This window comes from Cavia porcellus, unplaced genomic scaffold, assembly GCF_034190915.1.
Source record: "Cavia porcellus strain 051 isolate PalLab524CR breed Dunkin Hartley unplaced genomic scaffold, mCavPor4.1 scaffold_10, whole genome shotgun sequence".
Lineage (NCBI taxonomy): Eukaryota > Metazoa > Chordata > Mammalia > Rodentia > Caviidae > Cavia > Cavia porcellus.
Genome location: NW_026947493.1, coordinates 56,029,620 through 56,045,198, shown reverse-complemented (window position 1 = coordinate 56,045,198; position 15,579 = coordinate 56,029,620). Strand labels below are relative to the sequence as shown.

The 15,579-nt window shown below is 40.7% G+C and overlaps 1 protein-coding gene across 7 annotated transcripts in view; it reads left to right on the top strand.

Moving 5' to 3' along the window:
• Pag1 (phosphoprotein membrane anchor with glycosphingolipid microdomains 1) overlaps positions 1-9,725 on the top strand; it is a 131,377-nt gene extending 121,652 nt beyond the window's left edge. For all 7 annotated transcript variants that reach the window (XM_013144009.3, XM_063257497.1, XM_013144006.3 and 4 more), the window contains one exon: positions 1,343-9,725. In XM_013144009.3, the coding sequence (XP_012999463.1) occupies positions 1,343-1,711 (369 nt within the window). In that variant the 3' untranslated portion in view covers positions 1,712-9,725. The remainder of the gene's footprint in view (positions 1-1,342) is intronic.
• Positions 9,726-15,579: the final 5,854 nt, after the last annotated feature.

The following is a 15,579-nucleotide window of genomic DNA, read 5'->3' as shown; positions in this document are numbered from 1 at the left end:
AGCAGGAAAATGGCCCCTGGCACTTGGGAAGCCAAGCATCTGTCAGAAAATGTGTTTATTTCCTGGGTATTAGAATGAATTAATCACTGTGGGAAAAATAAACACAGATACAGAAAGATATGTTTTACTTATTTCTAACCATGATTTATAACAATAAAATAATGCTCCACAAATGCTCTTAATCAGTACATTTAATCTTGGGTACTGAGAAATGAAATCTCTCTTGATATTAGAGATTTACAGAGCATATCAGCAACATCACAAAGGTACGCTTAGAAAACAGCCTGCTCTCATGCCAGGTGTGGCAGCACACTCCCATAATCCCACCAGGTGGGAGGCTGAGGCAGGAGAATTGCTGTGAGTTCAAGGCCAGCCTGAGCTACAAAGTGAGACCCTATTAAAGAAAGAAAAAAGAAAGAAAGAAAGAAAGAAAGAAAGAAAGAAAGAAAGAAAGAAAGAAAGAAAGAAAGAAAAGAAAAGAAAAGAAAACAACTTGCTCTCACCATGGGAAAAAGTGTCCCATGTGTGCTCTCCTGATGTCACTTCTGACTTGGCTGCTTGCAGATGAGAAAGAATTTTCCACAGAAGAAAACTAAGCCTGCTCTCTAAATGCCTTTTAACAAGTAACATACAACCAAGTAGGAAGAAGATGGCTTGCAGTACTTGTCAGGGTTGCACACATGCAGTGCCCCCTGCAAGCCGACAGCCACATCAGCCCTCTCTCACACAGGAAGCATGGGGTAGCCTCGGTCAGTGGGTCTGACAGTTCAGGGGGCATCAGATTGTGGGATCCCACCCACCCAGAGTCTCTGAGCCAGAGGTTTGGGAGTGAGGCCTGAGCATTTGCCCTCCTAGGAAATTCCTCCGTCCTGCTGCTGGTGGGAAGCTCACATTTGGAAAAGCACTGGTCTAGTAGATGTCTTCTGTCTTTGCTGGTGAAGCAGTGGAGGCTCTTTATGTGAACCCTCATTCCGATAGAGAAACCAAAGCTTGGTCCTGGGCTGCCTGAACTCCTCCCCCTCCTCCTCCTGCTGTCTCAGACCCTTCCATAGACCACGGAACTCAGTTTGCACAGAAGTAAGTAAATACGATTGATACACTTCCAAAGCTGAAGATAATGTCTACCATTCATCTCTAGGAATGTAGTCCAGAATTAATAGCACTGTCTGTGTCTGTGTGTCTCTGTCTGTCTGTCTGTCTGTCTGTCTGTCTGTCTGTCTCTCTCTCTCTCTCTCTCTCATGCCCATAAGGGCTAAGTATGCAGCTGACTCCAAAGAGGGAAGGAAGAAGTGTCTTCTTGCAATTAGAAGCATGTTTATTCAGTTCTCCCTTTGTTTTCTAGATCTCAGCCATGTACTCATCAGTGAATAAACCCGGACAGTCGGTGCATAAATCAGGACAGTCACTTCAGCCACCAGAGACCGCCTACACCTCCATTGAAGGGGCTCCTCAGAGGTCGCCCTCTTCCTGTAATGACCTCTACGCTACGGTGAAAGACTTTGAGAAAACACCTAACAATGTCAGCGCCCTCCCACTGGCAGGGAGACCCAGTGAGGAGCTGGAGCCAGACTATGAAGCAATACAGACTCTAAACAGAGAGGAAGAAAAGGCCCCCCTGGAGACCGGTAGCCACCAGGGGCCTGTCCCTAAGGAGAATGACTATGAGAGCATTGGAGACTTGCAGCAATGCAGGGATGTCACCAGGCTCTAGCAAGGCAGAAGACCTCTCCAGAGAGCCTGTGATTAGCTTCTGGGGACAGTTCTTCAGTGGAAGGGAAGTGACATCAACCTACCTTTTGTATGCTGCTTTCGTGAACTGAAGACAGTTGCACATGCCGGGACTATTTCCCCGGTTCTGAAATGGTGAGGTACAGACCTGCCCTGCGTGTGGGGCTGCCAGCCTGGGGACAGGCTCACCCCAGCACATGCACAAACTCCTTCTTGCATCCTCGTCCTCCTCAAATGATCCCAGCTTCCCAGGATTCGTCCTATGGATGAGGAAGCCAAGCTGTAAGAGCGAACTCCAGTCCACCTGCCTGAAATACTGCCATTCAGAAGAGCCAGGGTTTTCTTCCTCTCTTCTCTTTTCTCTTCTGCTACTAACTTTAAAACATACGGCATTTGCCCCCTTTTGAAATATTCTGATTTCTATGGCTCTTTCAAGGAAATCCTCCCCTAGGAGTTGGCACTGGCCTTCAGCATGGACTGCCAGCCGTGGGGAATCCAAACTCTGCAGGAAAATAGGTGTGGGGCAGGACGGCCCTTGAGTCTCTTAGGTCCTCGTTCCTTCTTATGTTGGCACTGCAAATCGGCAGCCTTTCCCCAAAGCACTTGCAGTCATTTTTAAATGATTTTTTTTATGTTTCTAGTCAGAACTGTTTGCCCCTCAGTGTTTAAAAACTCATCAGAGTCTTTTTCAGTATTTTCAACAAATCTCACGGTACTTCTGCACTTGTGTGAGCCCAGGACTCGTTCCCTTCAAAACAGAGAGCCTTAATTTCACGTCAGGGCACAGGCCACACGTGGGTGGCAGCCGTGGCTTCCCTCCCCCAAGGGCTGTGGACGTGAAGTGTACTTCTGGTGATCTCTGCCACCACCCCAGGGTGGACTTTCCTAAGTTATCTTCTACTTCAAGGTAACCTTAATCTATCTGAAGTTCAAATGTAAACATTTATTTTTATTATGTAAATTTATAAGATGTCTTATGTTTAATGCCTAGTTTCTAGAAAATACCAGAAAATGTATATGAACTATTTTGATTTTATGTACAATGATTTTTACTCTCCTTTTGAAAAGACACCCTAAAGCACATAAGCTAGATGATGACAAGCAGCTGTTATTTTTTCTTTCAAACAAGTGTTTGAAATGTTGAAAGTTTGTTAAAGACCCAGCTTTGCAATGGTACTTAGTCTAATCCAAATCAACTAAACTACTGGAGAAATAAATGCAGTGGGCATAAATAATCATTTTTCCAGGGTCAGGGTGAGTAATATTGAAATACCTGAAATGGTAAAAATGGAAAAATATGACTAATGAATTGTGAATCTCCCAAACGTATTATACTTTTATTAAAGTTGAATGACATTTTTCAAGAAAACAGTGATGAATTCTGCCGTTCCGTGCTTGCTAATGCAAATTAGCTATTAGAATTGTTTTCTTCATTTTATAAAAAATCACTGGCTGAAATAGCTCAGATTGAGAACTCTGCCTGGTTTGAATTTAATCATCATTTTAGACTGGATAAGGCCACCATTGGAGAACTGTTCACTTTGCATTTTAAAAGGAGCCTAGTGAAAGTATCATCAGGAAGCGTGGGCAACAAAGGGGACTGTGTCCTGCGCCAACAAAGAGGTGAGCCGTCATGTCACACCTCAGTGACATCTGTGACTATAAAGATTTGATAATCTTGCTGTTTTCCCTCCTTCTGACAAAGAATGAGATTGGGAGGGTGAAGCATCTTGAGAACTGTAGCGACCATCTCTCTGGCCTGTGTTTCTGACCTTGTATTCAGGGACTGGCTTTGTGACTGGCTCTGTAAGACACTTCTGAGGTTGCTAAGAGGATTCTTCCAGTGTGCGCTGGTTGGTTGTCACCGTCTTTCAGTCAGCCTGGTCTCTCCCAGAAGACCTCATGTGCATAAGCACAGTCATTGTTGGTTAGAAAGTATTGGCGGAATACCCCCAATCCCTTGAGTGAACTATCAGGAAAATGCAACCACTTCCTCTCTGAATTCAGATCGTTCATAAGTACTGCCTACTGATTTTCACCATTTTGTATTAATAAGTTTGACCCAATAGTCTCTCGGGTCACAGGCACCCTTAGTACGCAGTGACAACTGTGTCACACAACACACCTCCATTGTGCAGGCTCACTACCTACAGCCTAGAAGTTCTATTGCATTTCCTCACGGCTTTTTGTCATCAGGGAAGCAGGTATGATCTCGAAAGTGTAAAACCCCTTTCTTTAGTAAGGGACAAGTTCTTAATAAATAATCATATAATCTTCAGATTGCTACTGTTCAAGTACAGGTTATGCAATCTAGTCATAAAATTTGCCCTGAAAGCTCTCTCTTCATTTGAAAGCCAGTGATAAGAATGAGTTGTGACAGAAACTATTTTAAAAGAAACCAGAAGACCATCCAGCAACAATTCTGAAACAATCAATGACAGAACAGCCCACAAGGCCTGGGGGAGGAGAAACAAGCATTAGGAAGACAGCTGTGCGCTTCAGAGCACTGGGTATATTATGAAAGCTTCTTTTCTGAAGTATCCTCCTTGTTCTGTCTTTATTGTACAGTTTTTCATAAGTTTTATCTCTCTCACTTTGTTCAAAATCTGTGAGTTGGACAGAAGCCTGCAGGTTCTCTGTGAAAGTTTTATGTTGAGTGAAATGCTACAGAGTTTAAATGTATGAAAGGTAGTTATCCAGAACAGAATTCACTGTATATTTAAAATTCCAACTGATATCCATAGTATGCATCCAGTTATAATGATCTAGGTTATGTGAATTTATATAAAAAGATAAAAATAAATTTTAGGAAGGTTTTTTTGTTCTATAAATCAGAATTGTAGATATATCTTGGTTAGATATAGTAGCAGCTCTTGGTTCAGATGTATTGAAAGTATAGAAGAATTTCATGATGATTTTAATATTTCCCGACTATAGTCAGCAGGGAAGTGTAACTGTTTTGTATGAAATGTTTGCGAAATCCTAGGAGAAAGTAGTTTTGGGAAATAAGTTGGCTATATACTTTTTTCTTTGTGCTGATCTAAATTATATCATTAAGTCTGTTAAAAAATGCTGTACCAATATTCTGCTTGGAGAAAAAAAATCCCAGAGTTAATTGTAATTGAGTTTTAAATTAACAACAGGTAGTCAACACAGGGAATGAAAATTGAACCTCAGTATGCCAGTCCACTTCCCTTGACTTTCATTTTTGTAATTAGAGAATTCACTTATGTTAACCAGTAATAAACTATATGTGAATACACACATGTATGTGTGCATGTATAGTTGGTGCTGGTACAGTCCTGCTGCAATTAATTAATTAGGATATGCTCTGTTAGTATTCAGAATGTTTATACTACTAGTATGGTAAACCTTTGTCACAAAAGTAGAACTAGAAAAAACAGTTCTCCATAGTTTTTATTTGGTAATTATGAGAAAATCTTTTTGAGTCACCCTCATTTAATTTTTCTAATGAACACATTCAGATTTTAAATCATGTCCAGAATTCTCTAGGCTGAAAACCAGCATATTTTAAGATAGTTTTGTTGTGTAAGTCACTATGTATCCAACCTGAGAGGAGGAATTGTAAATAGGTATACTTCTCAGATACATGTTCAAGAAGACGTTTGGCCAAAAGCAGTAAGATCAAAGCCTGAGCCGGGATGAACCCGGGGGACCCCGTATGCCAGGTAGCAGGGACAGAACTGGGTATCGTGTGTGGCAGTCTCTCTAAACCCCCAGATTTTACAGTGGAATCGCAATCAGTGATGTAATATGACGTGATGAAAACTGCCCTGAGATGATACCCTCTCTGAGATGATAGGACCCCACTTCCAGACGAATCAGGACTTTACAAATGAGTAAATAATGCTTCCTTCAATGCTCCGTGTAATCACTGCTGCCATTCTGCTCAGAGTGTTGATTTCTGGTCCTACCAGCTTAACTTTGGCTGCTGAAAGCACAGAAGATACTGATGGTTATTTCCTGGGAATCTTCACAGGTTTATTGTACTATGTAATTGGGAAAATTTAAAGTGTGATGTTTGCTGTTAATAAGTGACTGGTGTGAAAATGCGAACATGTGTCTATGATACCGAATGTGGCTTTATTTGCAATGAAACCTAAATTCCTTATCTTTTATTATTATTTTTTTTTTTTTTTTTTTTTTTTTGGTACCAGGGATTGAACTCACAAACTCGCGCTTGGCCAGGGAGGCACTTGTGCCACTGAGCTAAATCCCTGCCAAAATTCCTAACCTTATAGTACTATTTTATTGCTCTCTATCTTTTCTTAAATATATTATTTCTGCTAGTGACATTAAGCACATTTAGATTGAAAATGTTTGACTTAAACACAAAAGACATCAGTCCAGAAACCATGATAAATAAGAATCTTTATCTGGAATCACCAAATTATCTTTTAACATAATGGCCCAGAGAGAGCAAATATACATGTGTGTGGGTTTTTTTTTTTTAAGTCTACTGATCATTTTTAGATGTGTTTACATCTAGATTCTAATATTTGTAAAGTACCTCACTTTTCAGATTCTTTTAAGTGAGAAATAGTTCTAATTCTTCTTAATGTCACATGCAATGAGAAATAGGATTCTGTTAAAAAGACATTTTTGAAAAGCTTTCAATATGATATTCATTTATCATATTCCAGAAAGATTCTTCTTTGCTTACCACTTATATAATGGGTGTTTTTCAAAAATATATTGTGTTCTTATTGTCACCCCCCACTTTGTATGGCAGATTATAAAGGTCGTCAGCCTCAGACTACTGTGTGTTAAACTGGCCATAGTAAAATGCTTTAATGTCATTACTTTTTAAATAATTGTGTTGTGTTAATGTGCCACATGTTTTCTGGGTAACTTTGAAAGACAGAGCCAAGCAAACAAAAGTCTGTGAGAAATAGGAATTGCTAATTTATTATGTGTGTGTTTTTTCCTTATAAACATGAAATGTTATCTCTTAGCGGTTACAAACAGTCTGAAAGTACTTCCCCCTCCTCAAAAACATAAAAAAAAAAACAAAGTGACACCAGCAGTTTTATTCATTGTCTCAAAAAATCTTAATAAGGGTCAAATTGTCCAGTTCTCAAGAGTGGGAAGTTGTTTGCAATAGCAAAGATTTTTAAACCTTAGTTTTACAAGTCCAGAATTATCTCGTGTTATATTCAACATCATTTCCTCTCCTGACTCTAGTCTTTTTAAGGAGAAAGTCTGAAGGAGGACACCAAGTCACTATTTCTGCCGGCCTCCTCCTGGCTCCTCCCAGGGTTCTGTCACTGCCACAACAGGTTCTGTCATTGTCCCTTTGTATAGCACCCTGCCACGCACCCAGCTGTGGGTCATATCATTGTCAGTTCTGCAGAATCATTCCCCATTATGGCTGAGTAACCTGACAACTCTGCCCAGGTCAAACTGTACCCCAAATTTGCCTAAGGAAGCAGGAAATGCTGGTGTTGTCATGTGTTTTGCCAAACCAACTACATTCCTGCACCTTTTTCATGAGCATGATTGACACAGGGGACCATGGAAAAAACTTTTTAAAATATCGTGGAGGATTCAAACTCACAAATACAGAAATAGCAGCACCATGCTCTCATGGGAACAGTAAGCTCACTGTCCCCCGCAGTGTTCTGAGCTGTCCTGCTTCATCTCAAGGTCCAGGGAAAGAGCACCCTCACTGACCACCGTGTTGAAGCAAGACCATTGTATCAGCCACAGAACAACGTTACAAGTACAGGAGGAGGAAGTTGGTGTTTTCTTAAGGGTAGAAAATCCTGATGACAGTTTCTCCTTTTTAAAGTCAACTTGTCCTAGAATGTCTTAGCTGGGTAGCTGTTAGACTTCCTCCCCTTATGAAATGGTGCTCTTAAGTTGTGTTAGTTTTAACGACTTTGCTGTACTCTCTTAGATCTGAAGAAAACAGAATATTCCAGCATCTAAATGGGAAGTTACCAGACACCGAGAGTAAGTGGGCTCTCCCTAGTCAAACAGTCTGGTTTTGGGCGTAGGAAACCAGGTGCCCTCTGTCGGCCCAGGTGACGGAGTGAGGGAGCAGTTGAGGGTCTCATCTTCTGTACACAAAGAAGCTGAGTACACAGAACTCTGCTGTTTTCACCTCACTCTAAGTCACCATATCTCATCTTGAGCAGCTATTCTGGAGTAGATTTGGGGTTTTTTTCAAAACTGGCAGAATAGGTAGCTGCTTATTCTCTTCCTGCGTGTTTTAAAAGCCTACCACTGGACACAGCTCATGCTGTGTTTAGTTTGTTTAGTTTGTTTCTTTAACTCAACACACTGAAAACCATGAGGTTTAAACAGCTTCCTTTCCCTTTCCTAAGCTTAGAAGGGTCTCTTTTTAACCTTTAGCTCCTCCACTTAGGTCGTGGAGGCTTTTTTTTGAACGACAGCAGTGACCTTCGCTAGGTAAAGCCACTAAAACCAAAAAGCCAGATTCTGTCTCTAGAGGATTTTCAACGTTCCTTTGACAAATGTCTGTGCAAAACCAATCAGTGAACCTCACATGACATTCATCACCGGTCCTTAAGCTTGCTTGCTTGATGACTGGCTTTTTAATTTTTATTTTTGGGATATAAACATTTCTCATTTTCTCTGAAGCCACACTAGCCTAATTCCTGTCGCTTCTCCACAACAGCCTGCTCATGCCCTATGGGTGACGGTGCGTCCAGCAGCTCTTGTCTTATGGGCAGAAACCATGTGAAAAATGCCACAGAAGATGGATTTTAGGTTCAAGTCCATAATCATTTGAGAACATTCTACATGCTTAGATTTTTACACTTTAATTTTTTTTAAGTACTGACTACATATTTTACTTGGGGGAGGGAGTAAAAGGAACATTTTAGCTAAGGGCTAAAATAACCACTAATATGGGCGCTTACATGGGTGATTTCTGCCCTTGTGTTTGTATATCTCTCTGGAAAATAGATTGTCCCACCTCTGTCACCCAGAGACTTTTAGTAGTAAACAATGAATAAATGTAAACAAAAAAATTATTTCAAAGATCTAATTGTTCCTTTAGGTATTTTCTTCTTTTTAAACTCAGGAATAAACCTGGTTCATGTGTAGCATAATATGGCTGTTGAAACTGTAATATGTAAATTACTATAGGGTCCTTTTAAATACACTTTTTCTAAAGACTTCTAGCTTTGTTTCAGTGAGTAAGAGAAGCCCTTATAGTAAGAAATGCAGAACAAAAAAACTTCTACAAACTCTTTCGAGAAGAATGTAGCATCAGTCCACCATCCATCCCAGAGTTTCTCATCTGTTGTATTTCAACAATTTTTATGGCTGAAAAATAATGAAGAAAAATAATTTTTATATTTTGGAAAAGTGAATTGAGGTGTTGAATTAAATTCTCAAAGGAAATTTCTCAAAGAAAAGCATTGGTTTTGGAGACAAGAACACAGGGCTGTGGTCCCTGTTCCAGCATTGACTTTACTGTGTGACCTCAAGCAAATGGTTTAACATTTTGTGCCTCAGTTTCTCCATATATAAATGTGGGGATGATACCAACCATTGCCTACCTCATAGGGATGTTTGGGGGACATATGAGATAATGTTGATAAGTACGAATGCTTTCATCTCTTTAGAAGAAAGGTGCTATATAAATTGAAGTTAGTTTGTTTTAATGCTCCAGTTATTAATTATGTTTAGGGTTTAGATAATAGCAATACTGTTAGTTGTGTTAAGAATACCTTTCAATTTAATGCATATTTCCAATTCTCTTCTGTGGCCACATCTCATCTAGTAATGGTACCTAAGGAACCAAAATGAGTATTTGTTTTTCTGTGTTTCTGCTGGAGGTATTTCAATTATAAATATTCAGAAAAGCCTGAAGTTTAACTTGTAATATCTTATGGTTTACATGTAATAAACCTTATTCAAGCTGTATATAAAAAGTATAATTACAAGTAAAGTATAATTACAGGTAAATAGCAGGTACATTGTAATTAAAGGCACTTATCAAATTGTCTTTGTTTTTTAATTGTAATAAAGGTCAGTTTTATACAAAAGCTTGTTAAAATTCATTTGGTATTTGGAAAGGTCAAGAATGGACAGTTTGTATATTCGTAGGACACAACCAGGCTTTGGGATTCTAGAAGAATAATAACCACAAGAACTGCATGTGGTGATCAGACCAGAAAGAGTACTGGTTAGGATCAAAAACTCTGCAGAAAAGGACTTTGATTTGAGTGTGAGCTCCAAGGTGACCTTGAGAATGCCGTTGGACTTCTCTGTGCCCCCTCGGACTTAGGAAAGGAGATAACACCATAGAACCTATTCATATGAGTTGTATTAGGGACTCAGTGAGGTAGTAAGCATGAGACACAGCAAATGCTAAATGCTCTACAAGCGCTAACAGACATCTTCACAAGTCTGGAAATCAGTGGTGGCATCTGTCCACACTTGCTGGGCACTGCTGTGAAGATTTGCAGCCTGAGAGTAAGTAATGTCCCAGCCACAAGGACAGTCCATCGGCTTGATGTCTGAAGAAAGCCTCAGAGCAAATGACTAGAGCAGCAGACCCTGGCTGCCCACTCCTGTCAGGACTACCTTGAGGCCAAAAGCTAAAACAGTGAGGGCTTCCTGCTTCCTTTTCATCTGTGCCTCTGAACTCAAGATGCCCGAAACCCACAGTTCCTTCATGTAAGACCCGGCCCCGACCGGGCCTCCCTTTCTGAGCCTGCCTTGGTCCCTCCTCATGTGTACATTGGTTCCCATTTCTCTTGCTTATTCTAACCAGATAGCTTCTCCCTATGCAGAGGGTTACTAACCCCTCCATTCTTAGGACTGTTGACAATGAAAGGAACTTTCTGTCTCTTGCTATCTTGAGCCCAACCCACTCTTCACCATCATGGAGGGCATTGCAAGCCCTAGGGAGGCTGCCAAAGGTGCCGCACACCATTAGCAAATACTGCTGAACCCTCGGAGCCCTGCTCACTGCTCGCATGTCCAAGGGCACAGCTCACTCTTTGCTTTCCAGTACATGGTATAAACCACTGAAAGCAGCCTAGAGTCTGGCCGTGTTGGTTTCAAACCCCAGCTTCATTCTCAGAAGCACTTTCTCTTCTTACCCAGAACTGTCAGGCTCAGCACCTTTCTATGTGCGAAGATGGCACTAAAAACCTCGTTCCAAGTCTTTGGATCATAGACCCAGGCTTCCCACATGGACTACATGGAGAAATTGAAGCTCAGCTCAGCAGTTTGGTAGGTTTTGTGTCACCTGGGGAGCGGAGCAGTCTGCAGTTCTGTCAGGTGCACACTGCCAATTCCAACACGTAGCAGACATTTAGCAGTTGTTCACCAAGAAAATGAGAATTCTGCTGCCCTAATTACAGGGAACCAAACCTAATTCCCTCCACTTAGTCACTGTTTAAAAAAAAACTGTTCATTGATGCACCTTTCTATCTACAAATACAATCTGCACTATGACTCTATTCATTGAAAAAATATTCAGGACCTAACTGTACCCTTAAGGTCATAATGCTCATTACTTGCTGTCATCCTGGATAATTCTTAAAGTCTTAAGGCTGGACCTCAGGCGCTCCAGTGCCAACTGTCTACCAGGCATCATATCTGTTTCCAAGATGTCTCCATCTGGATTTCCTGATGTCACCCCAAAATGTGAACAATTTCTGTAAAATTTCTATAAAATCATCTTTCCCAGCTGTCCCATTTGATCTTTGGGGTGCATTTTAGATTTGAAGAGTCCCTGCACACAGCAAGCACTAAATAAATGTGTGGTCTGGCCTAAATTCCCATGCCATTGCTCACAGTCCTGAGTCTGCTTTGACCTAATGTTTATCAAATCTTAGGATTTTGTGCTTGAGTTTTTCCTGCTTCTGAAAGCTTTTTGGTGGCTGATTTTCTGAAGAGATGGCAGGATAACAAGGTAAGAGTGTCCTCCAAATGCGACTGGCCCAACGAGTGGTGGGGGAAGAGGAGAGGCATCTGGCTTGGAGATAAACAGACTCACCACCTGGCAGAGCAGTCTTCGGAAACAGACAAGTGATTCAAAGCAAACAGCTTTCAATGTTCAGATTCAAAAGGAAAAAAATAAATAAACCATAGCAACATCAAAGTGGAAAAACAAGTTAACAGGAAAACAAAAGAAACCACAGGAAACCCATTTATTGCTTTACTCTATAAATATTTACTCAGCACAATGTCCCAGGTATTGAAAGTGGCAGAAGAGAGACAAAACTTTTGTCTCATCGGACCTCACATTTTCTAAGGGTCTTGAACCTACATTTAAATGCTTGGTGTGCACACCTAAATTCTCAGGGGATTCAGTATCATGTTATCTCAGCCAACTGTACCAAGTCTCTAGAGATCCACTTTAGATAAATGAATCTGGAAAGTCCTCCATGGAAAGGTTATAACTAATGTGAGACCAGGAGAGTGAGCCAAACAAACAGCACTCCAGGAATGGAACAAAGCCAGCACCAAGCCAGGAAAACCTAGATCTTCTCATAACATACATATAAATCAATGCAGAATCCGCCCGCCATATACCGTACCTTTAATCTTCAAAGCAAGCAAGTTAAACACTTCCGAGTCTCGTAAAAATGATCAAACTGAAGCACACAATAGCTGTCTGTCTTCCTTTCTCTGCCTTGCTTGCCTTTGTCTAACCAGTCACCATCCAAAGTATTTGAAGCAAGGCAAGTCCACCTTGCATGCTGTCACCAGAATTACCCTCCAACAAGCAAGACTGTTTGGGTCCGGAGGGAAGGACAGATTGCTCAGTGAAGTCATGATTAAGGCTCTACTATTTGCCCAGTATTGTGCCAGATTCTGAGGAGACTGCAGTGAACAAGCAAGGGCTTCTGTCCCAGTGAAGCGTGCCTTCCACTGGGGGAGAAAAGGCAACGATTTCAAAAGAAATTTCAGATAGTGAGTGTGATAAAGCAAGATGACTAAAGGAAATGATTGATTTAGGTGGGGCAGGAAGAATGATACCTTTCTGCTGGATAGGGGTAAGTGACCTGGAGTAGCCATATATAGCTTGAGGAACAACATATCCCAAGAAAAGCAAATGGCAAATGCACAGGACCCTAGGGAGGAAAAGAGGCGACAAAATTCTGGGGCCTCACAGGAGACCATAGCAATGGAGCGTGGGGAAGTGTGAAAGTCGGAAAAGACCGAGGGACCAAGACCCAAAACACAAACCTGCTACTTACGAGGCTCTAGTCTACATCCAGCTTTCTGCCTGTACCTTTAATCTTCAAAGCAAGCAAGTTAAACACTTCCCAAGTCTCATAAAAATGATCAAACTGAAGCACACAATAGCTAAGTTGCCCAACTTTGAGTTCCAAAGATGAAATTTGAACTAAGGTAATTTCTTTTCACACCTGAGATCTTAATCAGAATTGTTTTATAGGAGATTTTTATTATGGCTTAGGACCAATGGAATTTCCAAGGAAAGCACAAAAACACAAATCATAAAGGAAAGTACAGATGTATTTGTTTCCATACATATATAAAATATCTTTATGAAGACATACATACATTAGTATAAACAGCAATATCGGAAAACACATACTTCAGTATAAACAGACATCAGTATAAGCAGCAACATATCTGAAGAAATCAGTATTAGCACCATGTTCTCACTGACTTGCAAGTCAATACGAGGTGATCACTAATATAATATCAAGGGATGAGTGGCTGCTGAGCAGGTAGGTAAAGAGCATTTAAGTTTCTGTCTATACTATGTGCTGGTGACATAAAAGTGAGTCACAGACCACCACCCTGGCCCCGTTTCCTGGAACCGCAGCCTTGCGGATGATCGAGGCATTTTCAGATATGATAACAAGAAACAAAGAGGCTTAGCCTGAGTCATTTGGGGTTTGTCCTGGAAGGTGCTGAGCTCAAGGGCAGGGAGGCCAGTTCAGACATCATGAGGGCTTGACCCAAGCAGGGGGAACAGGACAGGCAAGAGGGACGTGTGCTAATACCAAGCAAACGTAGATGATGAAACAGAAGAGAGGTGGTGATTGATGCAATGTGGAGGATTTAGGGCTCAGATTAAAAGATGACTTGGATTTCTGCCTAGACGATGACTTTAATGAACTATAGATATAAAAAGAGAAGGTTTGAAGGTGGTAGACAGTAACTTCAGTGTGGACTTAGAATGTGAATTTTTGTGTTTCCACATCTAAAAGTATAATCTTTATCTATTTTCCTATTCATTGAGTAATTAGTTAATATGGTCTGAGCTTCGTGTTGAAAGATACTGTATCCTATCATGCCATGGAGTTGGAGAAGGAGATACAAACTCATCTGCCACAGTACATTGAAAACTATGGAATTTCCACTGACATAATCATCCAGACTTGAACCAAATCAGGGGGTCCTTCTAAGTGAGGAGTTAGTTCAATGATGGGTTTCCCAAAACCCCATAGTTCCTGGTGAACTAAATTCATTAATCTTACATTAACTTCAGCTCCAGCAAATAACTGTCACATGATAGTATGATCATATCAGTGCTAGATGAAAGAATCTACAATTATCGTAATGAAGACTATCTTAATAACTAAATGAAGACTCAACGTGGAGAGCTGGCAAACAGTTAAAAAGAAGAGAAAATATAGAGAATAAAACTATGTCTACTGATCAGCATACTACCACCCAATTAGCATTTTTTTAATTGAGATAAAAATAATTTTCCCATAAAAATACCTGTCTCCTCCTCCTCCTTCTTCCTCTCTCTCTTCTTCTCTCTCTTCATTAATTAATAGAAGCTCTTGAAAACAAAAAGATTTCTGCTCTGAGATTTTTGTTGTCAACCACAATTAGCGTTAATGTTATTTTTCCAGTCTTTAATCCTCTGGTGCTTCTGTCATTTCATTATTTCTTATAAGTGGTGGATCCAGTGACCTTGAATTGTCCTCAGCGCCTTTCATTTGCTTACCATCTACATCTTGTTATGTGCTGAAGGGTAAAACTAACAGATTGATTGTTTCCTTGGGAAAATGTTAAATATTCATATCCCTTGGCACCAGTGGCTTCCCACTGAGGCCTGAAATAAACCAGCCATGTGTACTCTATGCCTTGCTTTTACTGTACTTCCTAAACCAAATGACCCTTTCTTTTGGGGGCTAGTGAATGGAAGTCCTTGCCATGGCAACACCCCACCCTCTCAAGATTCAACTGGCTACAGATTTCAACAAAGGTCAAGCTCTGTCTTGAAATTAACACAAAACTGATTCCCCTGTAAAGTGGGGATTATCAGTTGTCCTAGATTGTCCAAGACTGTCAAAGATTGGCCTTAGATTTCTACATAATGCCGGAGAGCTTCAACAGAGACCTGGTGCTCTTAGTCACTGCTAAACCATCCATCTGGCTTTCTTCTGAGCTCCTGCAGTTGCTTTGTTTCCTGTTCCACAATAGCCCAGACCCCACCTTTTAAATTTCCCTCAAAAGCATTCACAGGATGCACCAATGAGGGTAACAGATGTTACCAAAGGTAGAAGTTGGAAATGCATAGTAAGCACCTTTGAAGGCTTAATGCTTAGTTGAATGAGAGAGCCCTGCCACACACCGCTCCCTAGGCTTCCCTCCTCCCCACACAAAGTTCAGCAGGCAATAGTTTCACTTGTTTTCAAGTTTCATTTCTTCACCACAAAATGTCTACAAAGTAGCCACATCAAAGTAAGTCATTGAATCAAGCCAATGAAACTAGCTCTTTCCTTTGTTTGCTTTAATTTTTTTTTTAAAGGCAAAAAACCCAAAAACACCTCTTCACTCACCAGGAGACCTTGGTAGTCTCTTTCTAAATTGTTGCATAGAGCTGCCTCTGTAAGTTCCTTTGCACAC